General features: G+C 48.0%; 12 protein-coding genes across 12 annotated transcripts; 7 read left to right on the top strand and 5 right to left on the bottom strand.

The window, feature by feature from the left end:
* Positions 1–758: 758 nt before the first annotated feature.
* On the top strand, positions 759–2,488 carry N7455_005800 (uncharacterized protein; the record flags this gene model as incomplete). The annotated part of the gene is made up of 2 exons (XM_065605126.1): positions 759–773; positions 917–2,488. The coding sequence occupies 2 exons, from the start codon at positions 759–761 to the stop codon at positions 2,486–2,488; spliced, it is 1,587 nt and encodes a 528-aa protein (XP_065462026.1).
* Positions 2,489–3,921: 1,433 nt separating this feature from the next.
* On the bottom strand, positions 3,922–4,242 carry N7455_005799 (uncharacterized protein; the record flags this gene model as incomplete). Its single annotated transcript, XM_065605125.1, has 2 exons — positions 3,922–4,181; positions 4,212–4,242. 2 exons carry the CDS (start codon positions 4,240–4,242, stop codon positions 3,922–3,924), a joined length of 291 nt encoding a protein of 96 aa, XP_065462025.1.
* A 1,269-nt stretch (positions 4,243–5,511) lies between these two features.
* N7455_005798 (uncharacterized protein) lies at positions 5,512–5,910 on the top strand (the record flags this gene model as incomplete). Its single annotated transcript, XM_040959491.2, has 2 exons — positions 5,512–5,529; positions 5,605–5,910. The coding sequence occupies 2 exons, from the start codon at positions 5,512–5,514 to the stop codon at positions 5,908–5,910; spliced, it is 324 nt and encodes a 107-aa protein (XP_040810070.2).
* A 2,886-nt stretch (positions 5,911–8,796) lies between these two features.
* Positions 8,797–10,790, top strand: N7455_005797 (uncharacterized protein; the record flags this gene model as incomplete). Its single annotated transcript, XM_040959569.2, has 4 exons — positions 8,797–9,041; positions 9,128–9,398; positions 9,453–9,795; positions 9,859–10,790. 4 exons carry the CDS (start codon positions 8,797–8,799, stop codon positions 10,788–10,790), a joined length of 1,791 nt encoding a protein of 596 aa, XP_040810044.2.
* Positions 10,791–11,242: 452 nt separating this feature from the next.
* Positions 11,243–12,885, top strand: N7455_005796 (Ras-GEF domain-containing protein; the record flags this gene model as incomplete). Its single annotated transcript, XM_040959512.2, has 3 exons — positions 11,243–12,208; positions 12,280–12,496; positions 12,548–12,885. The coding sequence occupies exons 1-3, from the start codon at positions 11,372–11,374 to the stop codon at positions 12,883–12,885; spliced, it is 1,392 nt and encodes a 463-aa protein (XP_040810036.2). The 5' UTR covers positions 11,243–11,371.
* A 987-nt stretch (positions 12,886–13,872) lies between these two features.
* Positions 13,873–15,246, top strand: N7455_005795 (putative lipase; the record flags this gene model as incomplete). The annotated part of the gene is made up of 1 exon (XM_040959517.2): positions 13,873–15,246. One exon carries the CDS (start codon positions 13,873–13,875, stop codon positions 15,244–15,246), a length of 1,374 nt encoding a protein of 457 aa, XP_040810028.2.
* Positions 15,247–15,778: 532 nt separating this feature from the next.
* N7455_005794 (uncharacterized protein) lies at positions 15,779–17,806 on the bottom strand (the record flags this gene model as incomplete). The annotated part of the gene is made up of 4 exons (XM_040959567.2): positions 17,286–17,806; positions 16,817–17,127; positions 16,465–16,752; positions 15,779–16,408 (listed from the first exon to the last, which is right to left on the bottom strand). Exons 1-4 carry the CDS (start codon positions 17,416–17,418, stop codon positions 15,779–15,781), a joined length of 1,362 nt encoding a protein of 453 aa, XP_040810003.2. The 5' UTR covers positions 17,419–17,806.
* A 198-nt stretch (positions 17,807–18,004) lies between these two features.
* Positions 18,005–19,235, bottom strand: N7455_005793 (uncharacterized protein; the record flags this gene model as incomplete). Its single annotated transcript, XM_040959522.2, has 2 exons — positions 19,162–19,235; positions 18,005–19,109 (listed from the first exon to the last, which is right to left on the bottom strand). Exons 1-2 carry the CDS (start codon positions 19,188–19,190, stop codon positions 18,005–18,007), a joined length of 1,134 nt encoding a protein of 377 aa, XP_040810060.2. The 5' UTR covers positions 19,191–19,235.
* A 389-nt stretch (positions 19,236–19,624) lies between these two features.
* On the bottom strand, positions 19,625–20,531 carry N7455_005792 (uncharacterized protein; the record flags this gene model as incomplete). Its single annotated transcript, XM_040959553.2, has 3 exons — positions 19,625–19,969; positions 20,048–20,289; positions 20,342–20,531. 3 exons carry the CDS (start codon positions 20,529–20,531, stop codon positions 19,625–19,627), a joined length of 777 nt encoding a protein of 258 aa, XP_040810056.2.
* A 1,081-nt stretch (positions 20,532–21,612) lies between these two features.
* N7455_005791 (4F5 domain protein) lies at positions 21,613–22,340 on the top strand. The gene is made up of 3 exons (XM_040959561.2): positions 21,613–21,730; positions 21,786–21,870; positions 21,944–22,340. Exons 1-3 carry the CDS (start codon positions 21,668–21,670, stop codon positions 21,991–21,993), a joined length of 198 nt encoding a protein of 65 aa, XP_040810001.2. The 5' UTR covers positions 21,613–21,667; the 3' UTR covers positions 21,994–22,340.
* An 18-nt stretch (positions 22,341–22,358) lies between these two features.
* N7455_005790 (uncharacterized protein) lies at positions 22,359–23,429 on the bottom strand (the record flags this gene model as incomplete). The annotated part of the gene is made up of 1 exon (XM_040959527.2): positions 22,359–23,429. The coding sequence occupies one exon, from the start codon at positions 23,427–23,429 to the stop codon at positions 22,359–22,361; it is 1,071 nt and encodes a 356-aa protein (XP_040810009.2).
* A 378-nt stretch (positions 23,430–23,807) lies between these two features.
* Positions 23,808–24,605, top strand: N7455_005789 (guided entry of tail-anchored proteins factor 1; the record flags this gene model as incomplete). Its single annotated transcript, XM_040959504.2, has 3 exons — positions 23,808–23,894; positions 24,001–24,187; positions 24,268–24,605. The coding sequence occupies 3 exons, from the start codon at positions 23,808–23,810 to the stop codon at positions 24,603–24,605; spliced, it is 612 nt and encodes a 203-aa protein (XP_040809991.2).
* Between the last annotated feature and the right edge of the window lie 40 nt (positions 24,606–24,645).

Below are 24,645 nucleotides of genomic sequence, written 5' to 3'. Positions count from 1 at the left end.
CCCACTCCTACCCACATTCACAGCTAGTTATTACGTTTCCCGCAAGCTTCTGGGAACCAACCCTTCTGGTGTGGCTGGAAATAATCGCTTTCCAATGCGCAAGAGCTCACTGTTGTTGCCCCGTTTGCAACATATAACTCTGCCATATTCTGGGTATCATGACGTCCTTTCTTTTCGGCCAGCCTAGGGTATTTCTCATTGGCTTCCTCATTGTTTGCGGCCTCGCTGCCTTCGCTGGCGGGGACTGTTTAGTCCTCTAAAACCTCTCTTAGACTAAAGTTTCTTTCTGTTCCATTATCTTTTCCCTATATTCATAAACCAATTTGAATTCAAATCCATCTATTGCTACTGCTGCATTCCAAACATCTTCCTTCATACGCCGTATTTCCCTCTTGTTATAAAATTTCCTTGATTAAGACCGTCTACTGGATGTTCTTGAGCCTCCCCGGTTGTGTGTTCACTCGAACTCTATGTGATATCCGAATAGCAAAAAAATTGGCTAGTTGGATCCTACCTAGGCAACTAGCCTACGGCTCGCCCTCTAGGGCAATACGAATGATGACTAATCATTTGCTTACTCATCATCCACGACGGTTGACGAGATCAGTGGAGTCCCTAGGCTTCATCCCACCACTTGATCATTATGCGTTCTCTCCGCTGAGGTATCTGGGTGCAAGCCAAATCTAGAATGCTATCACCATGGCTCGGTCGGACCATCCAAAAAGTCGCTCAAGGGTCCTCCCGAGGTCAAAGTTAGGATGCAGAACTTGCAAGTAGGTGCTAGCTTCCCTTTTCCATAGACAGAGTTTGATATCGAGCGTGTCGTAGAATTCGACGAGTCAAGTGCGGAGAAGAAAAGCCTAGCTGTGTTCGATGTACCAGTACAGGTCGCAAGTGTGACTTTGCAGAGATACAGTCCTCTTCCTCTTCCTCTTCACCGATCTCGGTCATCACCAGCCCCTTATCATTATCACCAAACACCAACACGGTATGGCGAGAGCGTCGTGCATTTGCTTACTATTTCGAATGTGCTGCCTCCTCCATTGGTGGTGGATTGGATGTTGATTTCTGGCGCACTGTTGTCCCACAGGTTTGCCGCTATGAACCTGCTGTGTGGGATGCCATCATCACCATTAGTGCGCTATTTGAGCGTCCCCAACAATGCCTGGATCCCGTGCGACAACACCATGACAATTCTGTTTCTTTCACTAAAAACCATCAAGATGCCTTGGGCTGGTACTCGCGCTCGGTATCTGCTGTTCGCCAGCGCATCGAGCAGGGTAGCGTAGACGTCTTTGTCGGACTGATTAGCTGTGTGCTTTTCATCTGCATTGAGGCCATCCAGGGAAACCCAGACGGGGCAATGCAGCTTTATCGTCAAGGTCTCCAGCTCATTGCCGCTTTGCGCCCCCAAATAGCACCTGCGGCTACGAATAAAGCTTCATTACTAGAGGATACTATTATCCCGATATTCATTCGTTTGGGAACATTCGCTCTTGCCTCCGGTGGGGTTCCCGTGACCGCTTTACTACGAGACACTGAAGATGCCTCGAGTGAGCAGTTTGACTCACTCAAGTCTGCTCGAGAGGCGATCGTGCTCTTAGCAATAGAGATCCCGTCCTTTGAAAGAACTTGCTACAAGCACCTACACCAGGCGCATGTCTCGCAGGTGCCCGAGGAACTCAATACTACACTATTCAGTCTAGCGGCCAGGCTGAGGAACTGGCGTACTGCCTTTGATAATTTGATGACAGTTCTTCACGCTAAAGACATTTTATCGCTGCAACAGATTGGGACTGGTGCCCTTCTGTTGAGTTATCATGAAATGTTGTATGTCATGCTCGAGACCTGCACATCATTGTCATTCATGCAATTCGACGCTTATCTACCAAACTTCCAAAATATCGTTGAACAATCTGCCATTGCACCTAAAGCCTCGGTGCGATCAGATGGCACCCAACCACCATTTACATTCGACCTCAATATTGGTCTTCCGCTTTGGTTCACCAGTCTTCGATGCCGCGAACCGCATACCCGACGCGTGGCATTGGATTTACTTCGTCAAGCGCCCTCGGTGCAAGGGTTTTACCAGTGCTCAATATGGGCAGGCGTGGGCCAAATAATCATGGAGCAAGAAGAAACATATGCAATGGCAATGAATGCAGTCCATCCCACACCCCAGTTCGGTGCATTTAATTCAACAAACGGACCAATTTCCAGCTCCGAAATTGCCGTAAGTTCATATTCTGCTCATGCGGACATGAGACCGAACATACCAATAGAACTGCTTATCCCAGAGGAGGCGCGCATTGGACCCATCGCTGCTTTTCGGCCAATGGATGGTTTCCCTCTTGGAACCACAGAGGCAGATATCGCGAAGTGGAGCCGGGGTCCCGATCAAGTCTTTCTGCGGTTTTCCCGGAGCGAACGCAGTTTAACTGGCGATCCTTGTCGGCTAGTGTACAAATACATTCCTCTTGACTTTTGATCATAGTGCGCATTCGTTCGATGTGAACTGGGTGTATTATTGATGGATTTGATCCAGAGAGTCTCCAATCTCTGGTACATAATATTATATCTGTTTGTTCCAACTGATTTTCTTCCTTAGTTCCCTCATATATGGCCTAGATTTATAGAGCAGGGTAGTCCAGCTCTGAATCTCCCATCCTTCGGGAGATAGTAGAGAAGCAGTTGTAAAAAGTAGTAAAATTACCGATTTAAGTATCTTCCTGCAAACCATCTGGCATCGAAACTTTCACCATGAAGGTGGTTAGAATAATCAAGCCTTGACTTTGATAGCGGTTGTGTGTACTACGTAAAGCTCAACGGATTCCTTTGAGGCGCGACCTTTGTTGGTATATGCATGTAGCTTTGATAGTCTGCATGTTAACCTGTTTTATCAAGCCAGTCCTTAGAAACTACATATACTTGCTATTTGGTGGAACCCGTCGTTCCTTCCTTTAGCCATCATCATCAGAGTCACCTCGTGCGGTAACCACTATCAACGTCACTTGTTTTTGCAAGAAGGTTCCAACCACCTGGGGGTCAAATGCTGCAGCTGACTAGTGTGTTGCAAAAGTCCACCCCAGGAGAGGATTGAAGGGAGTATGGAGACACCCGTCACCTATACATACGAACAGCTTAAGGCTCCTGCCACGTGAGCTTCCACCATATCACTGCAGTCATCATGTCATTTAGTACAAGAAGCTTCTAACGCCATTTAGAATACTACTAGGTCTAGCGCTCCGGAAAAACATATCCTTACCATACGGCCTTACAACCGACTGCTCGTTCGACTACGCCATACGCCCAGCTGCCCATTGGGAACCCTTCCCAGTCGTCTTCTCATACACAGGGCAACTTACAATGATATATATCTTCTACTTCGTCCCTTCGGGGGATCTGATCGGTATTAATATCCACTAACATCCTAATTTGTAACTCTATATAAAGTGCTTCGCAAAATGGATAGAGAATATGACCCGAGAACTGAGGCGTTGAGATTGATAGGTCTTGAACACTCTCCGCGGAAATAGAATTGCTACGTCTACACAAGATAATATTACTAGCAACGTGTGTGACAAATACCATAATTATCATGGGAACTGGGATTTGCTGACATTTAGTAGAACTTTAGGCGTTGCCTTCCTATAAATTAGCTTCCCCCACCGTCTGTTCTCCTTTTCTCTTTCCCAACCCACAAGCAACAACTTTTTTCTTTTTCTCAATCTTTTCCATCCACTTCGATCCGGATCTCCTCCTTCGCAAATTAACACGAACTTCAATCAGCAGACATGGTACTCATCGGCACTTTGAAGAGAGACTGCTCCAGGCCCTTGCCATTGCCCTTTAGAGCGCGTTCTGCTGCCACATTGGTCGATTCCATGCGCTACAGAAAGGTGTCGCAAGACTGCCATGACCTCAACTCGAAGGTCCAGCCGCCTCTAACGCGTCTTCTGTCGGGGACCATTGTCGGCTATGGCTCAAATTGAGAAAGTGGAAGCCATCTAGAAGACCCTGGGTGTAGGTGGAATGCAGTTCATAACTGATTATGACCACACCCGCGCTCACAGAGAAGTGTTTGGGCCATTCATTTATCAGCTGCTCCACCATTCGAGCTCGAGCGGCCACATCAGTATGATCGACCCCTCCTTCGGATGCCGTGGGAATTTCTCGACAGCCTTTGATTTATTGTCACATACTAATCATACATACATTACTGGAATCTTCATTCAGAGCCATGAGTGGAGAGAATCGATTTCCTATAAATTTACTTCTCGGATCTATTCTTCCTTTCTCTTCCTCGGGCCACCTTGGATAATACAATACTGATATATCTATTCGACTACAAATCTAGCTCGATCTTAAGATGGACAAGGTAGGTGTGGCTGTTGAAAGTTCTTTGGATAGTCCTCACATATCAACCACTGCCGGATAAATGTTAACTTATGACCGAAAATGTATAGCAATATCAATACAACAAGTTTATGGCTTGTCTAAGGGAATGGGCCTCTCCTAAAGCAGAGCTGCGAGCTGCCCTTAACGCGGACGTGATCTCCATGAGAAACACCAATAACCAATTTCGCGACCTCATGAATCTCGTCCATGAACACGACCCCTCGGCTGGAGGTAGGATGGTGAAGATAGGATCCCGGAAGAATGAAGAGTTCAGGAACTCCAATTCACCGTCGAGTATAATAACACTTGTGCCCAGCGGACAGAGGTCGAGCTCTTGCTCGGTCAGCTTATCCATCACACCACTTGTTATTGCTCCTTTTTGGAGCTTGTCTTCTAGCCTCTTAGCGCTCGGGTTTCTTTATGCAATTACAATTAGTATGGATCACATGCTTCCTCTAGATTTCCTTACAGTAACCCAATAGCAAACTGATGTGACAAACTGGCCCCCCATCACGGAGCCCACTGGAAGCCATTAACGTCTTGTAGGCCGCTGCGTGGAAGATAAACATTTCCCGTAAAGTTGCCTTCTCTTTGCCACTTTAACTGGGAGCTTTTTCAACTACTCTTCCTTCTGCTCTACCCTTTAATAAGGGATCAACCCCGTCATGAATGAACTTACCTAGTCAAACACTTTGTGGGGCCCTGAGCTGATGGCAGGGCCATTCCTATAAGCTTGCTGCTGCCATATATTCAAAGAACGAGAAACTATCTAGTCGCAACTAAAAGCCCGGGATCTCCAGCCGCAGGCTAATAATAGGTTGCCTAAGCGTTGAGGCGAAAACTGTATCTAGTTAGGTAAATCTCGAAATCTCTTTTGTTGTAGAGTCTTACATTCTCCATGGCTAACAACGTAGTGTGAGAAATGGACCACATCACAAAGGAGCCTACGTAGTCAAACACCCTGTAGGGCGTTCGCTATAAATTTGTTCCTATCATCTGGTTACTTTCCTTTTCTCTTTTACAACCGACATCCAACCAAATTTCAATCGACTAGGTCTTGGTTTTATCTTCTTCGATCAAAACGCCTTTACAATTTGAACTTCATCCTCCAAGATGGATGAAGCAACTGTGGTAGGCCCCAATAGAAGTCATTTGGATAACTCTCACATAATAGTCTCTTCGGCTGAATGCTAATTCATATCTGAGGATTTCCAGGCAGACTATCATGCGGAATTAATCATGCGAGATGCGGTATTGTTTTCACGAGAGGCTCGTCTTCATGCCGCCCTCCAGTCTAGCTTAAATGCCATATATGTCACCCAAAATGAACTTCAACTTTTACTGGCTCTTAGCGACCAACAGTGCCGCTACTTAAACTCGAATGTTGAGCATATGGGGGCTCATTTGGAGGGACTGGGGGCTCATCGCCTCCAGTTGTGCACCGATTACGATCACACTCGTGCTCAGCGCGCAGATATCGCGGAATTTATTCATGGGCTGCTTAGCTTTTAGAATTGACCGAATATCCCAAGGCAGTCAGTCATGGATGCACCTTCAGTTACGCATCGAATCCTTGTTTCACATTATATCCTTCCTCCTAGCATATCACGGTATGGCAGAATTCAAGGATGTGATGCGAGACCACGAAAATCAGAACATAAATTCGGTAGAACTTGAGCTTTTTTGGTGGTATGGGTACACTTTGACCTTTTTTTAAACTTCATCCACAACCACCTGCGTGAACGTGATATCTGGCATGGGCTGATGGTACGTCCCGATACGAACGAAAGGCACGTTAAAATCCGATAGACTGATGCATTTCAACGACTGATGGAAATTTGCAGTTCCTTTAGACTATCACTATTATAGGCCTTGACTGGAAGGAAATGCTTTTTCTATAAAATTGCCCTTTCTATCTATTCTCCCTTTCTCTTTCCCAACCCACATCACCCAATTGCAATCGACAAGGTCTTGATTTTATCTTCGTTCATCTAAGCCATATACCTCTCACTACTATTCCAACTTCGAACTTCATCTTCCAAGATGGATGCAGAAACTGTGGCGGGTCTATAGAGGTCATTTAGGGATCATATTGCACGGCATTTGGCGAATTAATTCAGCTTTAAATCAGCTTCTTGTTTATTTTCCCTAGTATAGGACGGTATGACAGTCCGTAAATATATAATAAGACACCATAAGCATCAAGACATATACTAAGTGGAATGCCAGCTTCTTAGATATTTTAGGTACACCTAGACAAGAAAGTATGGCGACTGTTCTTTTAGACTTCATTAAAAATCACCTGCTTGAACGTGGTATCCGGATTGGGCCACATCCCGGAGAACGAAAGTCACGATAGTCATTTTATCAACTTCTAAAGAAGTCTCAATACGGATAAGTTTATGGACTAGTTCCGGCCGTTTCGGGCTATACTTCAAGTTGCTACAGATATCGTAGGCGTCGAGTAAAATAACATACCATCGCTATATATTCGCTTCTTCCACCCATTTTCCGTCTCTATTTTGTATATCCTACTTCACTCTACCGGGAATCTCATATTCATTTGAGAAATATATCCAATCTCCCTCATAGCATTTTCTGCTGTGTCTTTGAATACTATCACTACGATCTCACCTCCACCTCTAAAGATAGATTAAGTACGTGTCGCATGCACTGGTGCAATTTTTTGAGTTCTAAACTCAAACTTGTATATGTTAATCACTTTGGGATGAATGCAAGTCTATATCTGAGGATTGTAAGAGGGAAAAATACGCGAGATTATTCGCACGCCGCACATCACTAGCCTCTCACGAGGCTCAACCTGGAGCCTGTGTGGAAGTCTACACCCCACTATGTGAATGATATACTCGACATAAGCTGATACCGGTCCTCCGATACGAGCAAACAACATGGTAGTAGTACTATCAGGGGCTCCGAGGACATATAACACAGCCAATCTGATGGACTGATGTCAGCGAGTTGCGGAAAGGTTTTCAACCTTCATTTTGCCTTTCCTTTCGACTACTCCCACTCTGCCTGTGCACTGGAGGCTGGGTGGGGCTTCATGATTTTGGAGGGGTATATGTCAGTTCATAGCCGCGGCATGCTTGATCGGCAAGGATGAACTCGGTCTTATGTGGGACACATTGAAGCCTAATTTCTCGGGATTTTAGAACATATCAGATCCCTCGCCTTCAGGAGTGTTTGCTTCTTCTATATTCCGCTCTCCTTATTTTCAACTGATACAAGCCCATAATTGTTTACCTTTTTCCGTCGCCCTCATTTGTGTTAAAATGAACTCAACATCTTGTTAGAATTGTGCCTCTGGGAAAGGCTGGTTCCACATTGAGCGAGCACCCACTTCCGTGTCGATCCTTTGAGGAATCCGATGCGCCTTCCTAGAGAGGCACGACCATGAGCCGCCCTACAAACCCACAAGGTAGCCACACACGCTATCTGTAGAAATATTCCGGCTCAGGCGATACTCGCGGAAGAACATATTTTAGATGCGGATGTTTTGAACGAAGAGAAGCTGCCGGGGAAGAGCTGTGGGGTCGGGGAATCAGGTTGAGAGCTGAACACCGTCACATATAGACCCTGAAGGCGCATAAACAAGTCCAAAACTATATTGACTAGCTTAGGCGATGATCCTCATTCATCTTTGTGTTTGGACCTATTGAAAATTGTACCTTGGGGCCAACGACATCAACACAGTCGACACTCTGGCCAATGGGTTAGCTGAATCTCGCAGAAGAAATCACAAAAGGATCGGCACATAAGCGAGCACAAACAAAAAGAAATATACCATCCCACCCTCAATTACTTTGTATACACTATTCAGTAAATGCCTTCATAAGCGAGTCTTATTTCACTTGATCTATGTACGCCTGGCCAACTTTCGAGTAGGCGAAACCAAGGTATATATTGCGGTTGTGGGTGAAACCCTAGCTTAAACATAAAATTCTCTCTAATTTTCTCCAGTTTAGGTTGTCCGGCCATTTCAATTAATCATGCAACTTCCTCTGATAGGATGGGAATAATTTACCAGTGGATTCTCCGTGGATAAATGCGTAATTTCCGATCGACAAGGAAAAGTGGCGTGGGCCGGCCCACGAACGCACGAGCACATAAGATCTTATCTTTTTGTTTTTTTTTGTTTTCTTTTTCTGTTAACCGCCAGTAGCAGTAGAGAGGGCACTAGAGATCAAATCTCCACATGTCCAGGAACAGCCCCTGCAGTATGTGACTAGTTAGTTTCCAGTTAGTCACTAGGAAAATACGAAATCCGACTTCGGTGCTAATTTACTATAAGGGTAATAACTCCCTGTGTGTCCACATGAGGTCCAACCTGACTTAGTCCGACCTCTGGACAAATTTTGATTTCTACAGTCAACCATCATGGGTGTTCGCCCTTTAATCCGAAGAGCGCGAATTGTGTTCCGCCGCATGTCGACTGAAGGCGATGACAATGACCACCTCGCACAGAACATAGCCCATGATGCTAAAAAGGATGGCGCTCGGAGTCCCGCCAGCTCCATGGCGCTTGAGGAGATACCTGATGGGGGTGCCCAGTATGGTGTTCAGGATGTCGAGGCCGTGACGATGGCATGGTCGAGGGGTACACTGATCGCAGTCTTTATCAAGTATGTTCTCAATCACTGCATTCTGTGTCACGTATTCAATGCCGTGATCAATGTTTCAACAGACACTAATATCATGACTCCAATAGCATTTGGTTCCTTTATTTTGCGAATGCGTTTCAATCTACGGTTATCGTTACTCTCAACCCCTATGTGACAAGTTCATTCAAAGCACACTCGCTGTCCGCGGTTCCCACAGCTCTGGGTGATGTCTTTGCAGCTGCCACCTATTTACCTGTCGCAAAAATGATGGATGTATGGGGTCGTGCAGAAGGGTTTCTCTTGATGGTCATATGTTTAACCATCGGCTTGGTTCTCATGGCGTGCTGTAATAGCTTTGAGATCTACTGTGCCGCCAACGTGAGTTTCAAAAATGCTATGCTGCTTAGTATCCAATGCTAACTGACATGTAAGGTCTTCTACTATACCGGTTTCTACGGTATTGAGTACGCAGTCGATGTTATGACATCCGACGTTTCAACCCTGAGAAACCGTGCTTTCGCCTATGCCTTCACTTCCTCCCCATACATTATCACGGCATTTGCGGGACCAAAGGTGGCGAACGAATTCTACCAGCAAGTTTCCTGGAAATGGGGCTTTGGCTGCTGGGCAATCGTCGTTCCTATAGTGTCCGCCCCGCTATACATTATGCTGAAGTACAACTTGTATAAGGCGGAGAAAGAAGGCTACCGGATCAAGAGGCCGAGTGGTCGCACGGTGATTGAAAGCATCCGTCATTGGACTATTGAGTTTGATGGTAAGTACTCTGCTTTTTGATTCCTATCAACGAGAGAAGGCGAGATCTAATCTAAAGTACCAGTCTTGGGAGTCCTCCTGTTCACTGTTGGTCTTGTGTTGTTTGAGCTTCCCTTCGACCTCGCCCATTACGCCCCCGATAATTGGGCTTCTGGTTATATCATTGCCATGCTTGTCGTCGGGTTTTGTATGCTTTTCTTGTTCGCGATTTGGGAAACGTGGCTGGCTCCAGTGCCTCTGTTCGAGTGGAGGCTTCTTACGAACCGCACTATTGTTGGTGCAGTTCTCTTGGATGCAACCTACCAGCTCTCGAACTATTGCTGGAGTTACTACTTCACATCCTGGCTGCAGGTTAACAATGACCTATCCATTACCACTTCCAACTATATCGTCAATATCTTCGATATGGTCTCTGGCGTGCTGTTACTGGCCACGGGTTGGCTAATCCGGAGAGTTGGTCGTTACAAGTGGACTCTATATATTGCCATTCCGCTCTATACCCTCGCACAAGGCTTGATGATATACTTCCGCCAGCCTAACATGCATGTTGGCTACCAAGTTATGTGCCAAGTCTTCCTTGCTATCGGTGGCGCAACCTTTATTCTTGTGGAGCAGCTTGCTATCCTAGCGGCTGTCGACCACCAACACGTCGCTACCGCGCTAGCTGTGTTAAATGTGGTTGGCACTATTGGCGATAGTGCGGGTCTTACCATCAGCACCGTCATCTGGCAAAACACATACCTGAAAGCTCTTCTCCGATACCTCCCGGATTCGGCAAAGCCGAATCTAAACAACATCTACGAGGATCTCGTCACGCAACTGAGTTATCCTATCGGAAGCCCCACCAGGCTGGCTATCCAGAAGGCCTATGCCTACTCCGAGCTTCATCTACTTTCTGTCGGGTGTGGTATTATAATTCTGGCGATTCCATGGACAATTTTGATGAAGGATATCAATTTAAAGAGGAAGCCGCAGGTCAGGGGTACAGTCTTTTAGGAAGACAACTAGTATAAGATAATATAAAAATTTTACGCGCCTCTGAATGGAATACTTCAACCTCTATTACTGTTACCAGTGACCATGAACAATTAAACCGCCTCAACCTTGAGAGTCTCAAATGTGGGATCTGACCGCGTGGCTCAGACGGAAATAAATGACGTGGCGGGGTCCTTCTTCCGCCAATAAAGTTGTAGTTTCCCAAGGCTGCCAGTAAGTTTCGGATCAGATAACTCAAAACTCTCCGATCCTGGCCAAAAGCGGTTAAAGGTGGGTCCGTGGCAGGAGCGGCTAAGCAAAATGCCGATGGTCGGGTTGCCCATTGTACGAACTTAACCCGAGGTCGGACGATGGGTCGAGAATTTTCTTAGGACCAGAAACCGACCTGAGCTATTATAAGTGGGGTGCCTCGTTAGGACACTGGTCCAGTGGAAATACCCCACTACTCAAATGACATTATCAATCTCTCGGCCTTGCCCTTGACCGCAGTTTAGGCATAATGCCATGTGACCACAGTGATCCAAGCAGATGTGCGGTTCGAATGACAACTGATTTAACTCTTCCATGGCTTTCTCGTCGCGATGGATCAGGCAGACACAAAAGAGCGGAGGGACTCTGGATCCCACGACGTCACACCTCCGGAGAAACTCGTCCGCCAGTACGACGGAAGCGTGGAGATTGTTAGGGCTGGAACTCTCGCCGCACTGGTGGAAAATTTGACGCGCCACGACAAGCTCGACGGCTCCTTCAACCGAATATTCCTCACCACTTATAGACATTTTACCACTGGAGCAGAGCTCCTCGGGCTCCTCATCGATCGATTTGACTGCTCGCCTCCCGTATTAAATGCCACCCAGACTACAGAATGGTCGACCCAGACAAAGCCACTGATTCGATTGCGCGTGATAAATGTCCTGAAGCAATGGCTCGAGCATTTCTGGTCTGAGCCAAAAGGCATTGATACAGATCGAAATTTGCGAATACTACAGTCATTTGCACAGCGCGCCACGGATGCCACCGAGACAAGCGCGACACAACAACTGCTCACGATCATTCAGCGCCGACTTGCCGGTTTCGATTGCAAGAGAAGATCACTATCATCCATCTCAACCCCGCCAAAGTCAATTCTACCACGGAAATTAGACAAACTCCAGTTTCTCAAAATCGATGCCACGGAGATCGCCCGGCAGCTGACTATCATGGAAGCACATATGTTTGCCAAAGTACAACGAGACGAATTGTTAAACAAGAACTGGCAAAAGAAAGAGGGCTCCAATGCACCCGAGCTAGCTCCAAACATCAGGGCCTCGATTCGGTATTCCAATCAGCTCTCTAATTGGGTCGGCACCCTAATACTCACAGAATTGGATTTGAAAAAGCGGACTCAGGTGGTAGGGCATTTAGTCAATGTGGCCAACGTACGTTGTAATCTCTAACTATAGCTTCACCCTTGTTAGCCTTCCCGTGTGCTAATTTTCACCTATTACAGACATGTCATCAACTCCAAAATTACTCCGCGGTAGTCTCTATCCTCGCAGGCTTGGAAAGCGCACCCGTCTACCGGCTTGCTCGCACTTGGGCAATGGTTACCGAACGTAGTTGCAACACACTAAGGCCCTTGCAAGCCATGATATCCAATGCACACAATTACCAGGCCTACCGTGACACATTGCGGGTGGCAATGGCACCATGCGTTCCATTTCTTGGTCAGTTCTATCGTTAAATATTGAAATTTCCGGTGACTAACCATTCAACAGGTTTGTTTTTAAAAGATTTAACATTCATTGAAGATGGGAACCCAGCTACGACACCGGAAGGGCTCATCAATTTCCACAAATATACTATGCTAGCATCAACCATCCATGAGATTCAGCGTTTAAAAGAAGCCCCTTACGCTTTACGACCGGTGCCCGAGTTGCAGGAATATCTTGCGACTCAGTTGCAATCGGCTGTCGATTTACATGACATGTGGGATAAAAGTTGTGCGCTGGAACCTCGAGGCCGGGATCTTGGAAATAGACCCCGGGATTTATATACCCCCACAGGAGGCATGTTCGCGTCTATGGTAGTCGCCTGCATGGTCCTGGATGATTGATTGATTGATGATTTTCAAAATATAAAATTCCATGTTTTGCCATGTGGCATTGAATAAGCTGAAGCTATTTTGGAATAACAAAGTAGAGATATATTGAGACAACCATGAATTTTAATTGTGTAACTGTATTCAATGTTGACATACAACATACTGCACCCCTTGTTCACCGATCCAGCGAACAAGCCCGAGTTCACAGACGCACCTGGGCGCCATTCAGAACAACACCGCTGGAAGAAGTCACTGCGAAAAATGGATTTAGACTTGTTTAATTATATTTAAATGGCCTCGCCAAGTCTACAATGGGCTCGTAATAGACGTCTACCCTCTCATGCTAATCGGCGTTAATCCGATGTGCGACTAGAAGAAGACGCGGTATGGCCATTAGACTCAGCACGATGATACGGGGGATCGAAAGCTGCGATTAGACCATTCATCGTAGAATCAAGTCGATAGATCACAAACGCGTCCCGCTGTAAGATGCACATGCGGTGAATATGAGCTCCTTTTGACCGTGATTCCTTCCGTCTTAGGTCGTGGTTCGGGTAGTTGGTGTCTGGAATGGTGTTGGATGTCTATCCTGTTCTCCGGAACTAGGTTGCAGCAAACCCTCCCCGAGCTGATTTATATCCATCTCGGGATACACAGACACAAAAGAAACTCCGGTGCTCGGGCCTTATTGGGACGACCGAGCATGATAAGCATGGTATGGCTCCGACACTTTAGAGGGCTCCGTGCATTACCTACCAAGCATCCATAATGTTATCGGTACTTTTGCGTGTTCTTAGATATGAGGAGTGAAATGCGATATGCATAGACATGTGCCTGACGCTGAAATAAAAACTCAGATCTAATAAGCCATCGGATATGGTACAAAATGTATGTTGATTGAGTCCGATGGGATATCATTTTGTCTATAAAACACCACCTTTTACCAGGTCAAACCCCATAGGTAGATAGTCAGCCCTAATTAAAGAGCCAAGCATCAGAATGCGCTGCCACCAAGTGTTTCGGTTTATTTTCTTTGTATCAACATCACTTGGTAATCCAGTGCCTTCGTATACATCGAAAGACGCTCAGGATGTCCCAGATATATTTAACAAGCTATTCAATACATCCACAAGTCGCACTCCCTTCAGCAGGGACATATACCAAGGGCTATATGAGCTCGAATCCAAGATATCAGACATCGCTACAGGCAAAATCAATCCAGTCTCAACAATTGAAGAAGGCCTCTCGGTCCTTGCCTCAATTCCAAACACCAACAACCGAACAATCCTCCAAAACGCCATCGACATAGTATCCCTAGGTCTAGTCCCAGCAAACATAATCGACATCCTGAACGGCATAACAAACCACGAAATAAACTCCATAACCAACAACAACACAAAAGACCCAAGTCCACGAATCCACCCAACAAGATCCTTCTGGGATGCACCCTACGACATCCCCGAAGAAACCCTCCGCAGCGCAATCCACATCCCCCCAACCTTCTCCTACGGCAAAAATAACAAAATCCCCGTCCTCCTAGTCCCAGGAACCGCCGACCCAGCCGGCAGCACCTACTACTTCAACTACGCAAAGCTCTTCACGGCAGACCAACACACAGACCCAGTATGGGTCAATATCCCAGGTAACTCGCTAGGCGATATCCAAAGCAACGCAGAATATGTCGCATACGCAATAAACTATATTTCGGGACTCTCGCAGCGTCCTATCGGAGTGCTAAGCTGGTCGCAAGGTAGTTTAGACGTGCAATGGGCGCTGAAATACTGGCCGTCGACACGGGCCGCGGTAAGCGATTTCATGACTGTGAGTGGTGATTTCCACGGGACGCTTGTTGCCACGCTGTGTGCGCTTGCCAAGTCGTTTTGTCCGCCTGCTGTGCAGCAGCAGGGGTATGATACGAGGTTTATTAGGGCTCTGCGTGGTGAGGATGGAGATTCGGCGTTCGTGCCGACGACGAGCGTGTACTCTGGGAATGATGTTATTGTTCAGCCGCAGAGTGGGCGGTGGGCTTCCGCGGCGCTGGGGGATGTGCGTGGGGTTGGGGTGTCGAATGTGCAGGTGCAGGTTGCTTGTGCGGGACGTGCTGCTGGAGGGTCTTATTCGCATTCGGCTATGTTGGTTAATCCGTTGGCGTATGCTTTGTTTGTTGATGCTTTGGTTCATGATGGGCCTGGGCGATTGGAGAGGATTGATCTTGGTGCCATTTGTGGGGAGTCGATTGCGCCTGGTTTAGATGTGAATGATTTTTTGGGGATGGAGGCTGTGTCGAATGTGGTTGGGGTGCTTGATGTGTTGTTGTATGGGTATAATAATGGGAGTGAGGAGCCACCGCTTAGGGGTTATGTTCATCACTAGGGGGAGTGTTGGGTTATGAAGGGGATGGACTACGTATTCGGGGTTAAAGGCAACACTATATTCCGTATTCACCGTAAGGGAAATCTATAAGTCCATACCGGACAGGACTCTATGATACATGTACAAGGCCAAATGCTTCCATTGGGTATTATTGGGTGGATCTCTAGAACAAAACTGCAAGTCCTTAGAGATCATCACGGCAACAAAATGCATACCAGGAAACCTCCCCGACGCCAGCCGGCAAGTGGCGACATAACAATGAGTATGAATATGAAGAAAACAAAACAAAAATAAAGTGGATATAAGACCCGGCAAGCAGACTGAAAAACGATGTGCCGCAAACAACTTTGGAAATAGCAGTTCATCGTAATTCGGGCACTCCATTGCATGGCCAGTGGCTGTTCGACGCTGTCACCCGAAAAATGGGGTTCACGGTACAGTATGTGGACAGAGGCATGGCATGCAAGGGAGCAACTCGAAATGGGAGTCATAAAATTTGGTCAAAAGAAAATGTTAAATGGAAAGCGGGAATTTACGTAGGCTTTTCGCATCCAATGCGGCCCAAGAGAGCTTTCCGATCACTCGGATCGAAAGGAACACGACCACGACCCCGCGCGCGCACTGATGCAGTGCCGTTGGACCGCCGACGATCCAAGCCCGGGGCGTTCCCGGTTTCGAGTGCGTCGGTAGGGGCACTGTCCTTAGCAGCCAGATGTGCTGGAACGTGGGATGCGGCCTGGTTTCCCACTTCGACTTCGTCTTCATCTTCCTCGTCACTGCGGGTATCTTCGGCGTTACCGCCACAAACCACACCATAGGCAACGCGGACAATCATGCTGAACCACACAATGGACAGTCCCTCAAGGACCAACAGGACGGATAAGAATATCCATTTGAGAGTGGGGTTGAAGCAGATGGGGTTGTCCAGACTGAAGTATGGTCCAAGCATGTATGCGAAGGCATTGGGGGCCTCTGCTGAGATGAACTCGCTTGTTGAACCGGTGTAACAGCCATAGGTAAGTTCGCGGGGGAGATCATAATAAACGGACCAGCACACCATGGGATAGATGATGTGTCGGGTAATGAACCATGTACCCATGAAGAGGCCAAAGCCAACGTTGCAGGCTGTTTCGAACTTGGAGTACTTGAGAATCTTCGCAGACTGTGGAAGTATTAGTAGCTGTTAAGAAGCACTTGGGCGAATGGTAATTGACGAACCGGTAACAAGAAGTCCACAATGTCCATGAGACATAGTACTACATTGGACACATTGTACATGGCGTAGATGTAAGCAGAGCTCAGGAGAGCGCTGGTAATAATGTGGTGGGAAAGCATCTGGACATGGTCCTTCCGTCTCTCTTCCACGTGGATGACGAAGATCTGCTGCACGAGGAATGCCAGTTCAACGAGAAGATACCACTTCATCAAACCAGACAAAGGACGGGCGGGCCACTGCGACCACATAGCGGCGAAATCGCCCCAGTAGTATGACGTCTTCCACAGGTACTGTAACGTAGAATGAACGGTTAGTTATATATTCCCAGGGAAAATATCTGTGGGCCAAACACACCAATCCGACTCCCCAGATGAACGAATAGTACATAGCTTGCCAACCCTGCTCAGCGATGCGAACCGACTGCTTGCGCTTTAAACCGCAAGCGCGCGCCAGAGGTTGCATGAGCCATTCGATGACGATAGCGCGGATACCGGTGAGTGCAATAGCAGCGCTGATGACGAAGTAGACATCGTCCCAGCCCTGCACGTATGAGTTCGAGGATTCGTTATAATAGGACAATTGGAAGAATGGCTGGGTATATGGGCGGAGGGAGGGGTAGAGGTTATGCAGAGCCAGCAACATAGCCAGGATGGTCATGGAGATTCCTATAGAGAGGCAGATTGATGTTAGCGTTACTGGTATTATCAGGATGTGGGGGATTTCGCATATTCCGAGGATTGAATGAGGAGCGCAGCGACTCTGTCAGGTACAGGCTGTGCCTTTATCTCCATATTAATCCAAGGATTGAGGTGTTTCTTCATACCGATCTGGTTGGCAACCACCCATTCACGGAACGTGGTCTCCTTGGCTGGGCGCAATCCACTCGGAGAGGAAACGTAGGCATTGCGCGCCTTCAGCTCTGGTAAAGGTTGCGATGGCACAACTGTGTCCGCCATGGTGGAGAGAGCACCAATAGTGTGGAGGAGATTCGAAATTCCACGGGGGGGCCGTGGGAGAGGAGCGAGGGCCGGGAGTAGAGTCGAGAACCGGGAATCGAGCCAAAATGATCAATGCCGAGATGGATGTGGGACCTGCCTCATCTGAGCCTTATTTACTTTCTAAACTTTACTCGTTCAAACCAGGAACGTGAAAAGCAACAGTGTCAAAGTGCAAGAGAATAATTTGAAGGAGAAAAGGAGGGAATAGAGGGGGAACGTGGTTCAACTTTCGTTTCATCTCTTCACGACGATCATCGCTCCACTCACCGCCTCGTTAAATGTTGAATGTCGAGATTGATGATTGGATGTATGAGGTGCATGCACTAAATCAATCTTGGAAGATCTATCTTGGCTGGATGGATATAGAATAAAAAAAAATTTGGTTGAATTTCTGTATTAGGGGTTTGGATGTCAACAGTCTACCATTTCCGGTCTATTTACACTTCTTTCGACCAGTTCTATGGTCTTGGCACGTTGAAAAAAATGGGATAATAATAGATAGATATACGTACGATGTACGAGATATATTAAGATGATACATATGTCACTCTAAACCCTCCGTAACATTTCGCACAAAATCATTAGCATTGACTCCCAATTGAGCCAAATCAATTCCACCTTGCCCAGCCATTACCCGTGACATAGCCCTAGCAACTTCTTCCTCTTCCCAAATATTGTTGAGGATCTGCTCCCCGCCTTCTCCAGGCCCCTGGGTGGGGTTCTCGGCACTCACCATAGTCCGCCAGTATAAATCATCTCGATTCTTCAAAGTCGAATCCCGAACCACCGCATTGCGAGTAACACTCCCGGCATGGAGTTTCGTGTTTGCGCCTACAAGCGTCTGCACGGCCATCGACACTGCCTCATCAACCTGCTCGACCGTGGAAGGCGGCTTGAAAAAGAACCGGTTAGTCGCGGAGAGCCAGAGTACAACCGAGCAGATCACATCGCAGATAACGAACGCCAGCGGTCGCAGAAGTGTGATGTGGTGGTAGAGGCCGGAGGGCGGTGTCTGGCCCGCGCGCACAGAACGTGGCGCACTTTGGATCGCGTCGTAGGTGGCCATGATGTAGATATCGATGGTTGCAAGAACAAGTCCAGCTAGGGTGAACTTTACGCGCCAGCGAGAGGCTTCGCGCCCTGCGATGGGCGCGGATGTGGCCACGCCTAGAAGCAGCAGGTGCCCAAGGTGCGGTAGCAACACGTGGAATGGGAGGTAGTACATGAGGTATGTGTAGAGGTTGTCGAAGGAGCAGTATTGGCACGAGACTAGGGCATCGGGGCCATAGGTCAGGTACACCTTGCGGGCACCGAGAGAGGTGAACTTGGACTGGAGGAGACTGTCGGCTTCGGTGAGGAAGTTATCTGGCCGAAGCCGGGCGAGACGGTTGAAGATGACATCGGTAGGGGTGTTTAGACGAGAGCGAGTCTGGGAGAAGATGTTGGGTTCGGGCGCGTGGGGGTTGAAAGGTAGGCTTAGAAGTAGAAAGAAGACGATGCCACCGAATAAGATGTTCAGCGCGCGACCGGGCGCGGCAGGGAGAGGACGCGGCGATGGCCGACTCGCGATGGACACACGGAGACTTCGATAGGCGGTAATTAGGCGTGGGACTATGACTGGGCCGAAAAATATGAGGAGTGATTTGACGCTATTCACGGTCAGGATAGATTGCGAATGTAGAGAGAGCTTGCCAGACTTACGTTCCCCAGGAGATTGCAATGGTAGCCATATTTGCCAAAATATGAACTTTACTTCATCGGAATCTCGAACAGGTTGAATCGAGTTTCGACGAAAGAAAGGTGTAAGAGTGTTCGAATGTCATATGTAGCTTCATTAAAGTCGGGGCCAAACGTGGGTCCCCGTCCTGTTTTGGAAACTGCCCTTCAACCACTTACTTACTGTCTTCTAATGTACTTCCCCTTCTACAATTAATTAATAACGCACACTACGACTGGTCACCATAAAAATGATATGTCTCAATTAGATCTGTTAAAACACTGAAAAGCAAAAGCAAAAGAGGGGAATAAAACAGCGCCGAGTGCGCCCATCGCCATAACGCAAGATTTCTTATTCAACCAACGCAAGTCTTTCTTTCTTTCTTTCTTTCTTTCTTTCAAAACAACACCATTCTGACCTAGTTGACCAGTCAACCAGTCAACCAGCTCAAACCATGTGGCCCGAATACATAGCAGGGTGGTGTGCGAGGTCGGGAGGACGAATCTCCGCAGAGTCACGAGAGTACTTGGAGGAAGCGGCATCGTTCTCCTGGACGAGAGTCGGGTTCATGGGCTTGGAGATCTTGAGCGGGAACCGGCCGGTGAGACGCTTGGTCGCACGCTTGACCGGGTTCTGGCGAGTGTAGGTGGGCAGAGTTTCCTCACGCTTCACGCTCAAATGGAGGGTGCGGTGACTGCTGGTCCGGCTCATTGCCTTTTGTGGTGCGACAGCGCCATCTACCCGCACCTGGCGGGCACTGACGCCGGTCTCGGGGTCGCTGAAGATGTAGCTCTGTTGGGAGAAATGGGTTAGCATTGGGTCAAGGAAATATATTGGGCGAATTTGGGGGGTGTTGATATCGGTACTTACTGCCAGAACGTTCACCACACTAATTATCATTGCCAGGATGCCGGCAGAGACGATTATTTGCCAGAAACTCATTCCAATGACTTCCTGGGTCGTGGCCTTGGTGTTCAGGGTGCCCAGTGTTGATACACCCAGGATCATCATGATCCCACCGAGAGAGTAGAAGCTAGATTCTTGTCCGAACATCGGCCAGTGATTGTCGAAATAACCTTGCAGAATGGGGAGCTCCGAGATGATCATGAAGACTGCCAACGTTAGAATTTATATCACGAACATGGAAGGAAAGGTTATACTTACGGCTAACCAGAGCCACCACAGCATGGGTCACCGCCTCGAAGAAAAAGAAGCTGTTGAGCATGTCGATTTTGGCCAGCAAAACTGCGCAAGCAGCTATAAGGTCCATAAAAGTGATAATGTTGAGAACGCGAATAACGTTCAAGATCACGTACCCTGGACCGGCCAGGGATTCACGCAAGCGAGTCATCATGATTGAGGCACAGGCCTGTTTTTGCACTTATCAAGAATGGTAGATACTCGTTGTCGAGGATGTATAGAAAATTGTCTGTTAGCAGACTTGGTGGGAGGGTTGGGATTAAAAGAGGGAAGAAAGCGACTGTCCAGCAGAAAGCTTGATATTCCAAAAAAGAATAGAACAATGCGATAGAATGAGATCAACTCGAGGGCAAGAAAAGGATAAAGAAACACAAAGACAAAAGAAAAGGGTGAATGGGGGCGACAATGAAGAAAGGCATGTATGGAATAATGGCCATTGAGGTGCCGCAGCCTAGGTGTATGCTTCCGACAAAGGCGATAGTACTTTTTTTCTATGAATAGACTTGAAACGTCTGGATGAACCACACAAATGGTATGTATCTAATTTGAGTCCTAGGTAAAGACGTCGGCAGGGTTCTGCACCCCATCTCTGCAGTGGGAGAGATATCCTGCAACACTGCAGGAGGTGTTTCATTGTTGCGATCTAGGCAATAAATAGGGACCTTTAAGCGCAGAGATCGGGGTTGTAACCGGAACAAGCCTAATTACCTACACTTCCGGCATTGGGATCCCAACTAGGGCCCGATGTAATCAAATGACTGGCCATTAGTAGAGGATACTCGGCCATGCTGAAACTGGTGGGCGGCTACAAGTCGCCCTTCTTTCCCTCGTATTCCTCGTGTTTCGTTTCTGCTTACCTCAAACTTGCCTTATTGTTAGATGAATATAGTTCAAAGGATTCTATATCATACATGTATCAAGGTGAGTCTGGCAAGATATTTGAAGGGCAAAATACATTGTAGGTAGTGGGCTTTGAGGCGAAGCGCCAGGGTGAAGTAGAAAACCAGAGTTGAAACAAGGTAAGAATTATAGCCCAATCACCGCCAGCATATAGTCGCCGATCAAATGAGTCAAGATAAAATAACAAAGAAATACCCCGATACTCCAATAATTCAAAATCGAGTAATTAAGAATATCGAGAGGAAGTATATAGTGAAGTACTTCGTAGATGAGTGGAACCCCTGTGATTCGCCGGAATGCGGCCGACCCCTCCAAACTTTTTCTCTCACTCTCGAAACATTTCGCGCCCCCAACTACTTTTGATACTTTTGCGATAATACCATAAACAACATGACACGCGGTAACCAACGTGATAACGATCGGGCCAAGGCCCTGAAGAAGGCGGGCAACTCGGTTCGTCTGGCCTCCTCCGCGCGCTCCTCTTTGTTCATACTGACCGTTTCTACAGAAGAACAAGAACACCCAGACCGGTACCGAATTCGCCAAGAGCAAGGATGATGCCGCTGCCATCATGCGCGAGAAGCAGAGGAAGGGTGTGTATCCCCAATGCGCTAGACATCCAACCCACGCCATGAGACTGGTGTACTGATCGCTTCTCTTCTACAGCGGACGAAAAGAAAGCCGCCGAGGCTGCAGCAGGAGGCAAAAAAAAATAATACGCCTCAATCCTTCGACCCAACCCGTCAGTCAGTCTTATCTCCCTCCACCTTTCTCGCCACCGCCCGAAACAGACAACCCACCGAGCAGCATCGCAAAGTGTACTACGAATGAAGGACGGCGCTGGGTTCATGGATAAGATCGGAACCATCCACCTATGCCCAGATTTAAGAACCGGGGGCTAGGTGCCTAGAGAGGCGTTTGTTTGAATCTCATTGGCGTTCATCACATATTTAGCCCAATCATGTATACCAAAGCGCTAACCAAACGAGGCAACGACACATGAGAAATATCATGGAGGTGCAATTTGGGTGGTAATCGTAAACACGTAAACAGGTAGTATATACATCCATATCTCATCCGGTTATGTGTTCTTCTCTCGGCCGTCTATGACCCAATATACTCTCGCCTGGGCCAGCCAGGTCTGCCATGACTTCTTCTGTCGACTGTCTTGGGCTATTTGGGAACCATGAGATCTGGTTTCTTGATCACAGTGCAATAGCATGGTATCCTCAACTGCACCTTCAAGCCCAAATTGCCTCGATGTTTGGTCGACGAACGTCCAAAGGCTCTCGCCTTCCCATCCAACGTTAAGTGCAAACTTAACCACTCTCTCAAGGGCATTCACTCGATTCCGTTGCTCCGGGACATTGCTTAGCACGTACAGGCAGAAGCTCCAGCCCGATATATCGCGTGGGTTAGCCAAGCACCAAGCAACCACCCGTTCGACAGCCGACTGCGCTGAATGGGATTCCCACGTTGATTGCCCAGTTGTCTTCTCCACTGTAGCAGCGAGAAGCACGTCCAGTTGTCGCATATAGCTGAAAGCATAATAATTCTTGGGATGAAGCTCTCCAGCGCGAAGAACAACATCCAGTTCTGTCCGTTGCAGCTTGAGCAGATCCTCAGGGCTCCAATGCCGTCTTTGAAGCAGATGGACAACTACCCAAAGCCGGTGATGCCAGAGCGTCGGCGACTTGGTATGGCGATGAAGTGGCGAGCATTGGTAGCTCGACATGAGGGTAAGTTCGGCTTCTAACAACTCCGTTGCGGTAGAGGTCTGGTTTGAAATACCAGGGCTATGCGTCACAGCTGCCTGCAGTCGGCGCTTGCGCCAGTTGCAGGCTGTGAGATGCTCGCAGTCAAAGAGGAGCATGACTTCTGTAATAGCTGAGTCTGCATTTCTAGACTGGCCGTCTATCCGAAAGGTGGTTTGGAGATCATCTTCGGACATGAGCATTAATCGGTCGAAGAAGAGCTGGCGCGCGACCGTGAAGGCCTGCACTAATGCTTTCTTGGTTATTCCCAGTGAGCATTCATCCTGGAGGAATGTAGCGCCTAGGCTCGGTGGGATGATCTCGATCTCGAGGACTTGGTTGTCTCTAGATGAGAAGATGCGGACAAGTTCCTGGAATGCATCTTTCGGGTTGGACATTTGAGGGTTTGGTTGTTTGGTCGAAATTGGGAGAAATAATCGTCAAGGCCTCATCATATGTATTTTTTTTTCTTTGAAATAATTCCGTATTTTATTTGTCCTGCCACAGGCAAAGCGGTAGACAAGATGGTGTAGTAGACCGTGATACAGTGAAGGCGGAAAGGCCAAGTCCGCTGTTATTTCCACCTTTCCACAACCAGGGACGTCATTCACTCCTTCAACCAGCAACCAACATCTATCTTGCCAGGTCATTTCCTGTCTCTCCCAGCAGAGTTACCAGAGACTCGCTTGGTCAGCCGACTGTGCCGCCGTCGCATTCTTCCAGGCTCCCCGAGCCTGCGCCGTCGCATCCAACGCCTCTTGCCAGCCCCCGCCACGATGTTGTCCCTCGTCCTCACGGTCTTCTTCGTGCACGTCGCAATTTACCTGGTCAATACGATCGGTGCGAGTACCATTGACGGTCTTGTATGTGTCCGACAATCCCATTTGTGGCCTTTGAGAAGCTTCCCAGCTCCGCCGCGCACCTATATTGTGATTCCACACGCTAACACCTACTCGCTTTGGCATACAGTTATGGCTCCTTTACCTAAGACTGCCGACGCCGACCTCGCGGACTGCACGCAAGCAGCAGCAGCTGAAGCGCCAAGTCCTCGAGCAAAAGCACGAAATGAACAGCAGAAGCTCCCAGGATGAGTTTGCGAAGTGGGCGAAGGCTAGGAGACGCCACGACAAGACCATGGAGGAATACGAGGCGCTGAGTACGTGTGACTACCACAAGGCTACAGGAGGCGTTGTTATCTCTATTGCTCAGACTGCTAACATGCTGGTCTCTCTACAGACAAGACGCTCACCGCACAGAAATCCTCCTTCGACTGGACCGTGAAGATCGCCCGCTGGCTCAGCACAAACGGGTTGAAGATGTTCCTGCAGTTCTGGTACTCGAAGACGCCTGTCTTCCCGCTCCCCGAGGCCTGGTTCCCGTACTACGTTCAATGGGTTGTGTCCTTCCCTCGCGCCCCGCTGGGATCCGTCAGCATCCATGTTTGGAGCAATGTCTGTGCGACTACCATTGCGCTCGCCGCCGACGTTGCGGGAGCATTGCTAGTGCAGGTGGTTGGCCAGAAGAAGGAACAGAAGGAGGCTGCGCCTGTCGGTGCTGAGGGAAAGGCACAGTGAACGCGAAAACATGAGCTTAGCTATATTGCATGGAGACCGG

The sequence above is a fragment of the Penicillium solitum genome (assembly GCF_028829755.1).
Source record: "Penicillium solitum strain IBT 25940 chromosome Unknown utg000003l_segment0_segment0, whole genome shotgun sequence".
NCBI lineage: Eukaryota > Fungi > Ascomycota > Eurotiomycetes > Eurotiales > Aspergillaceae > Penicillium > Penicillium solitum.
This window is presented reverse-complemented; position numbering and strand designations above follow the sequence as displayed.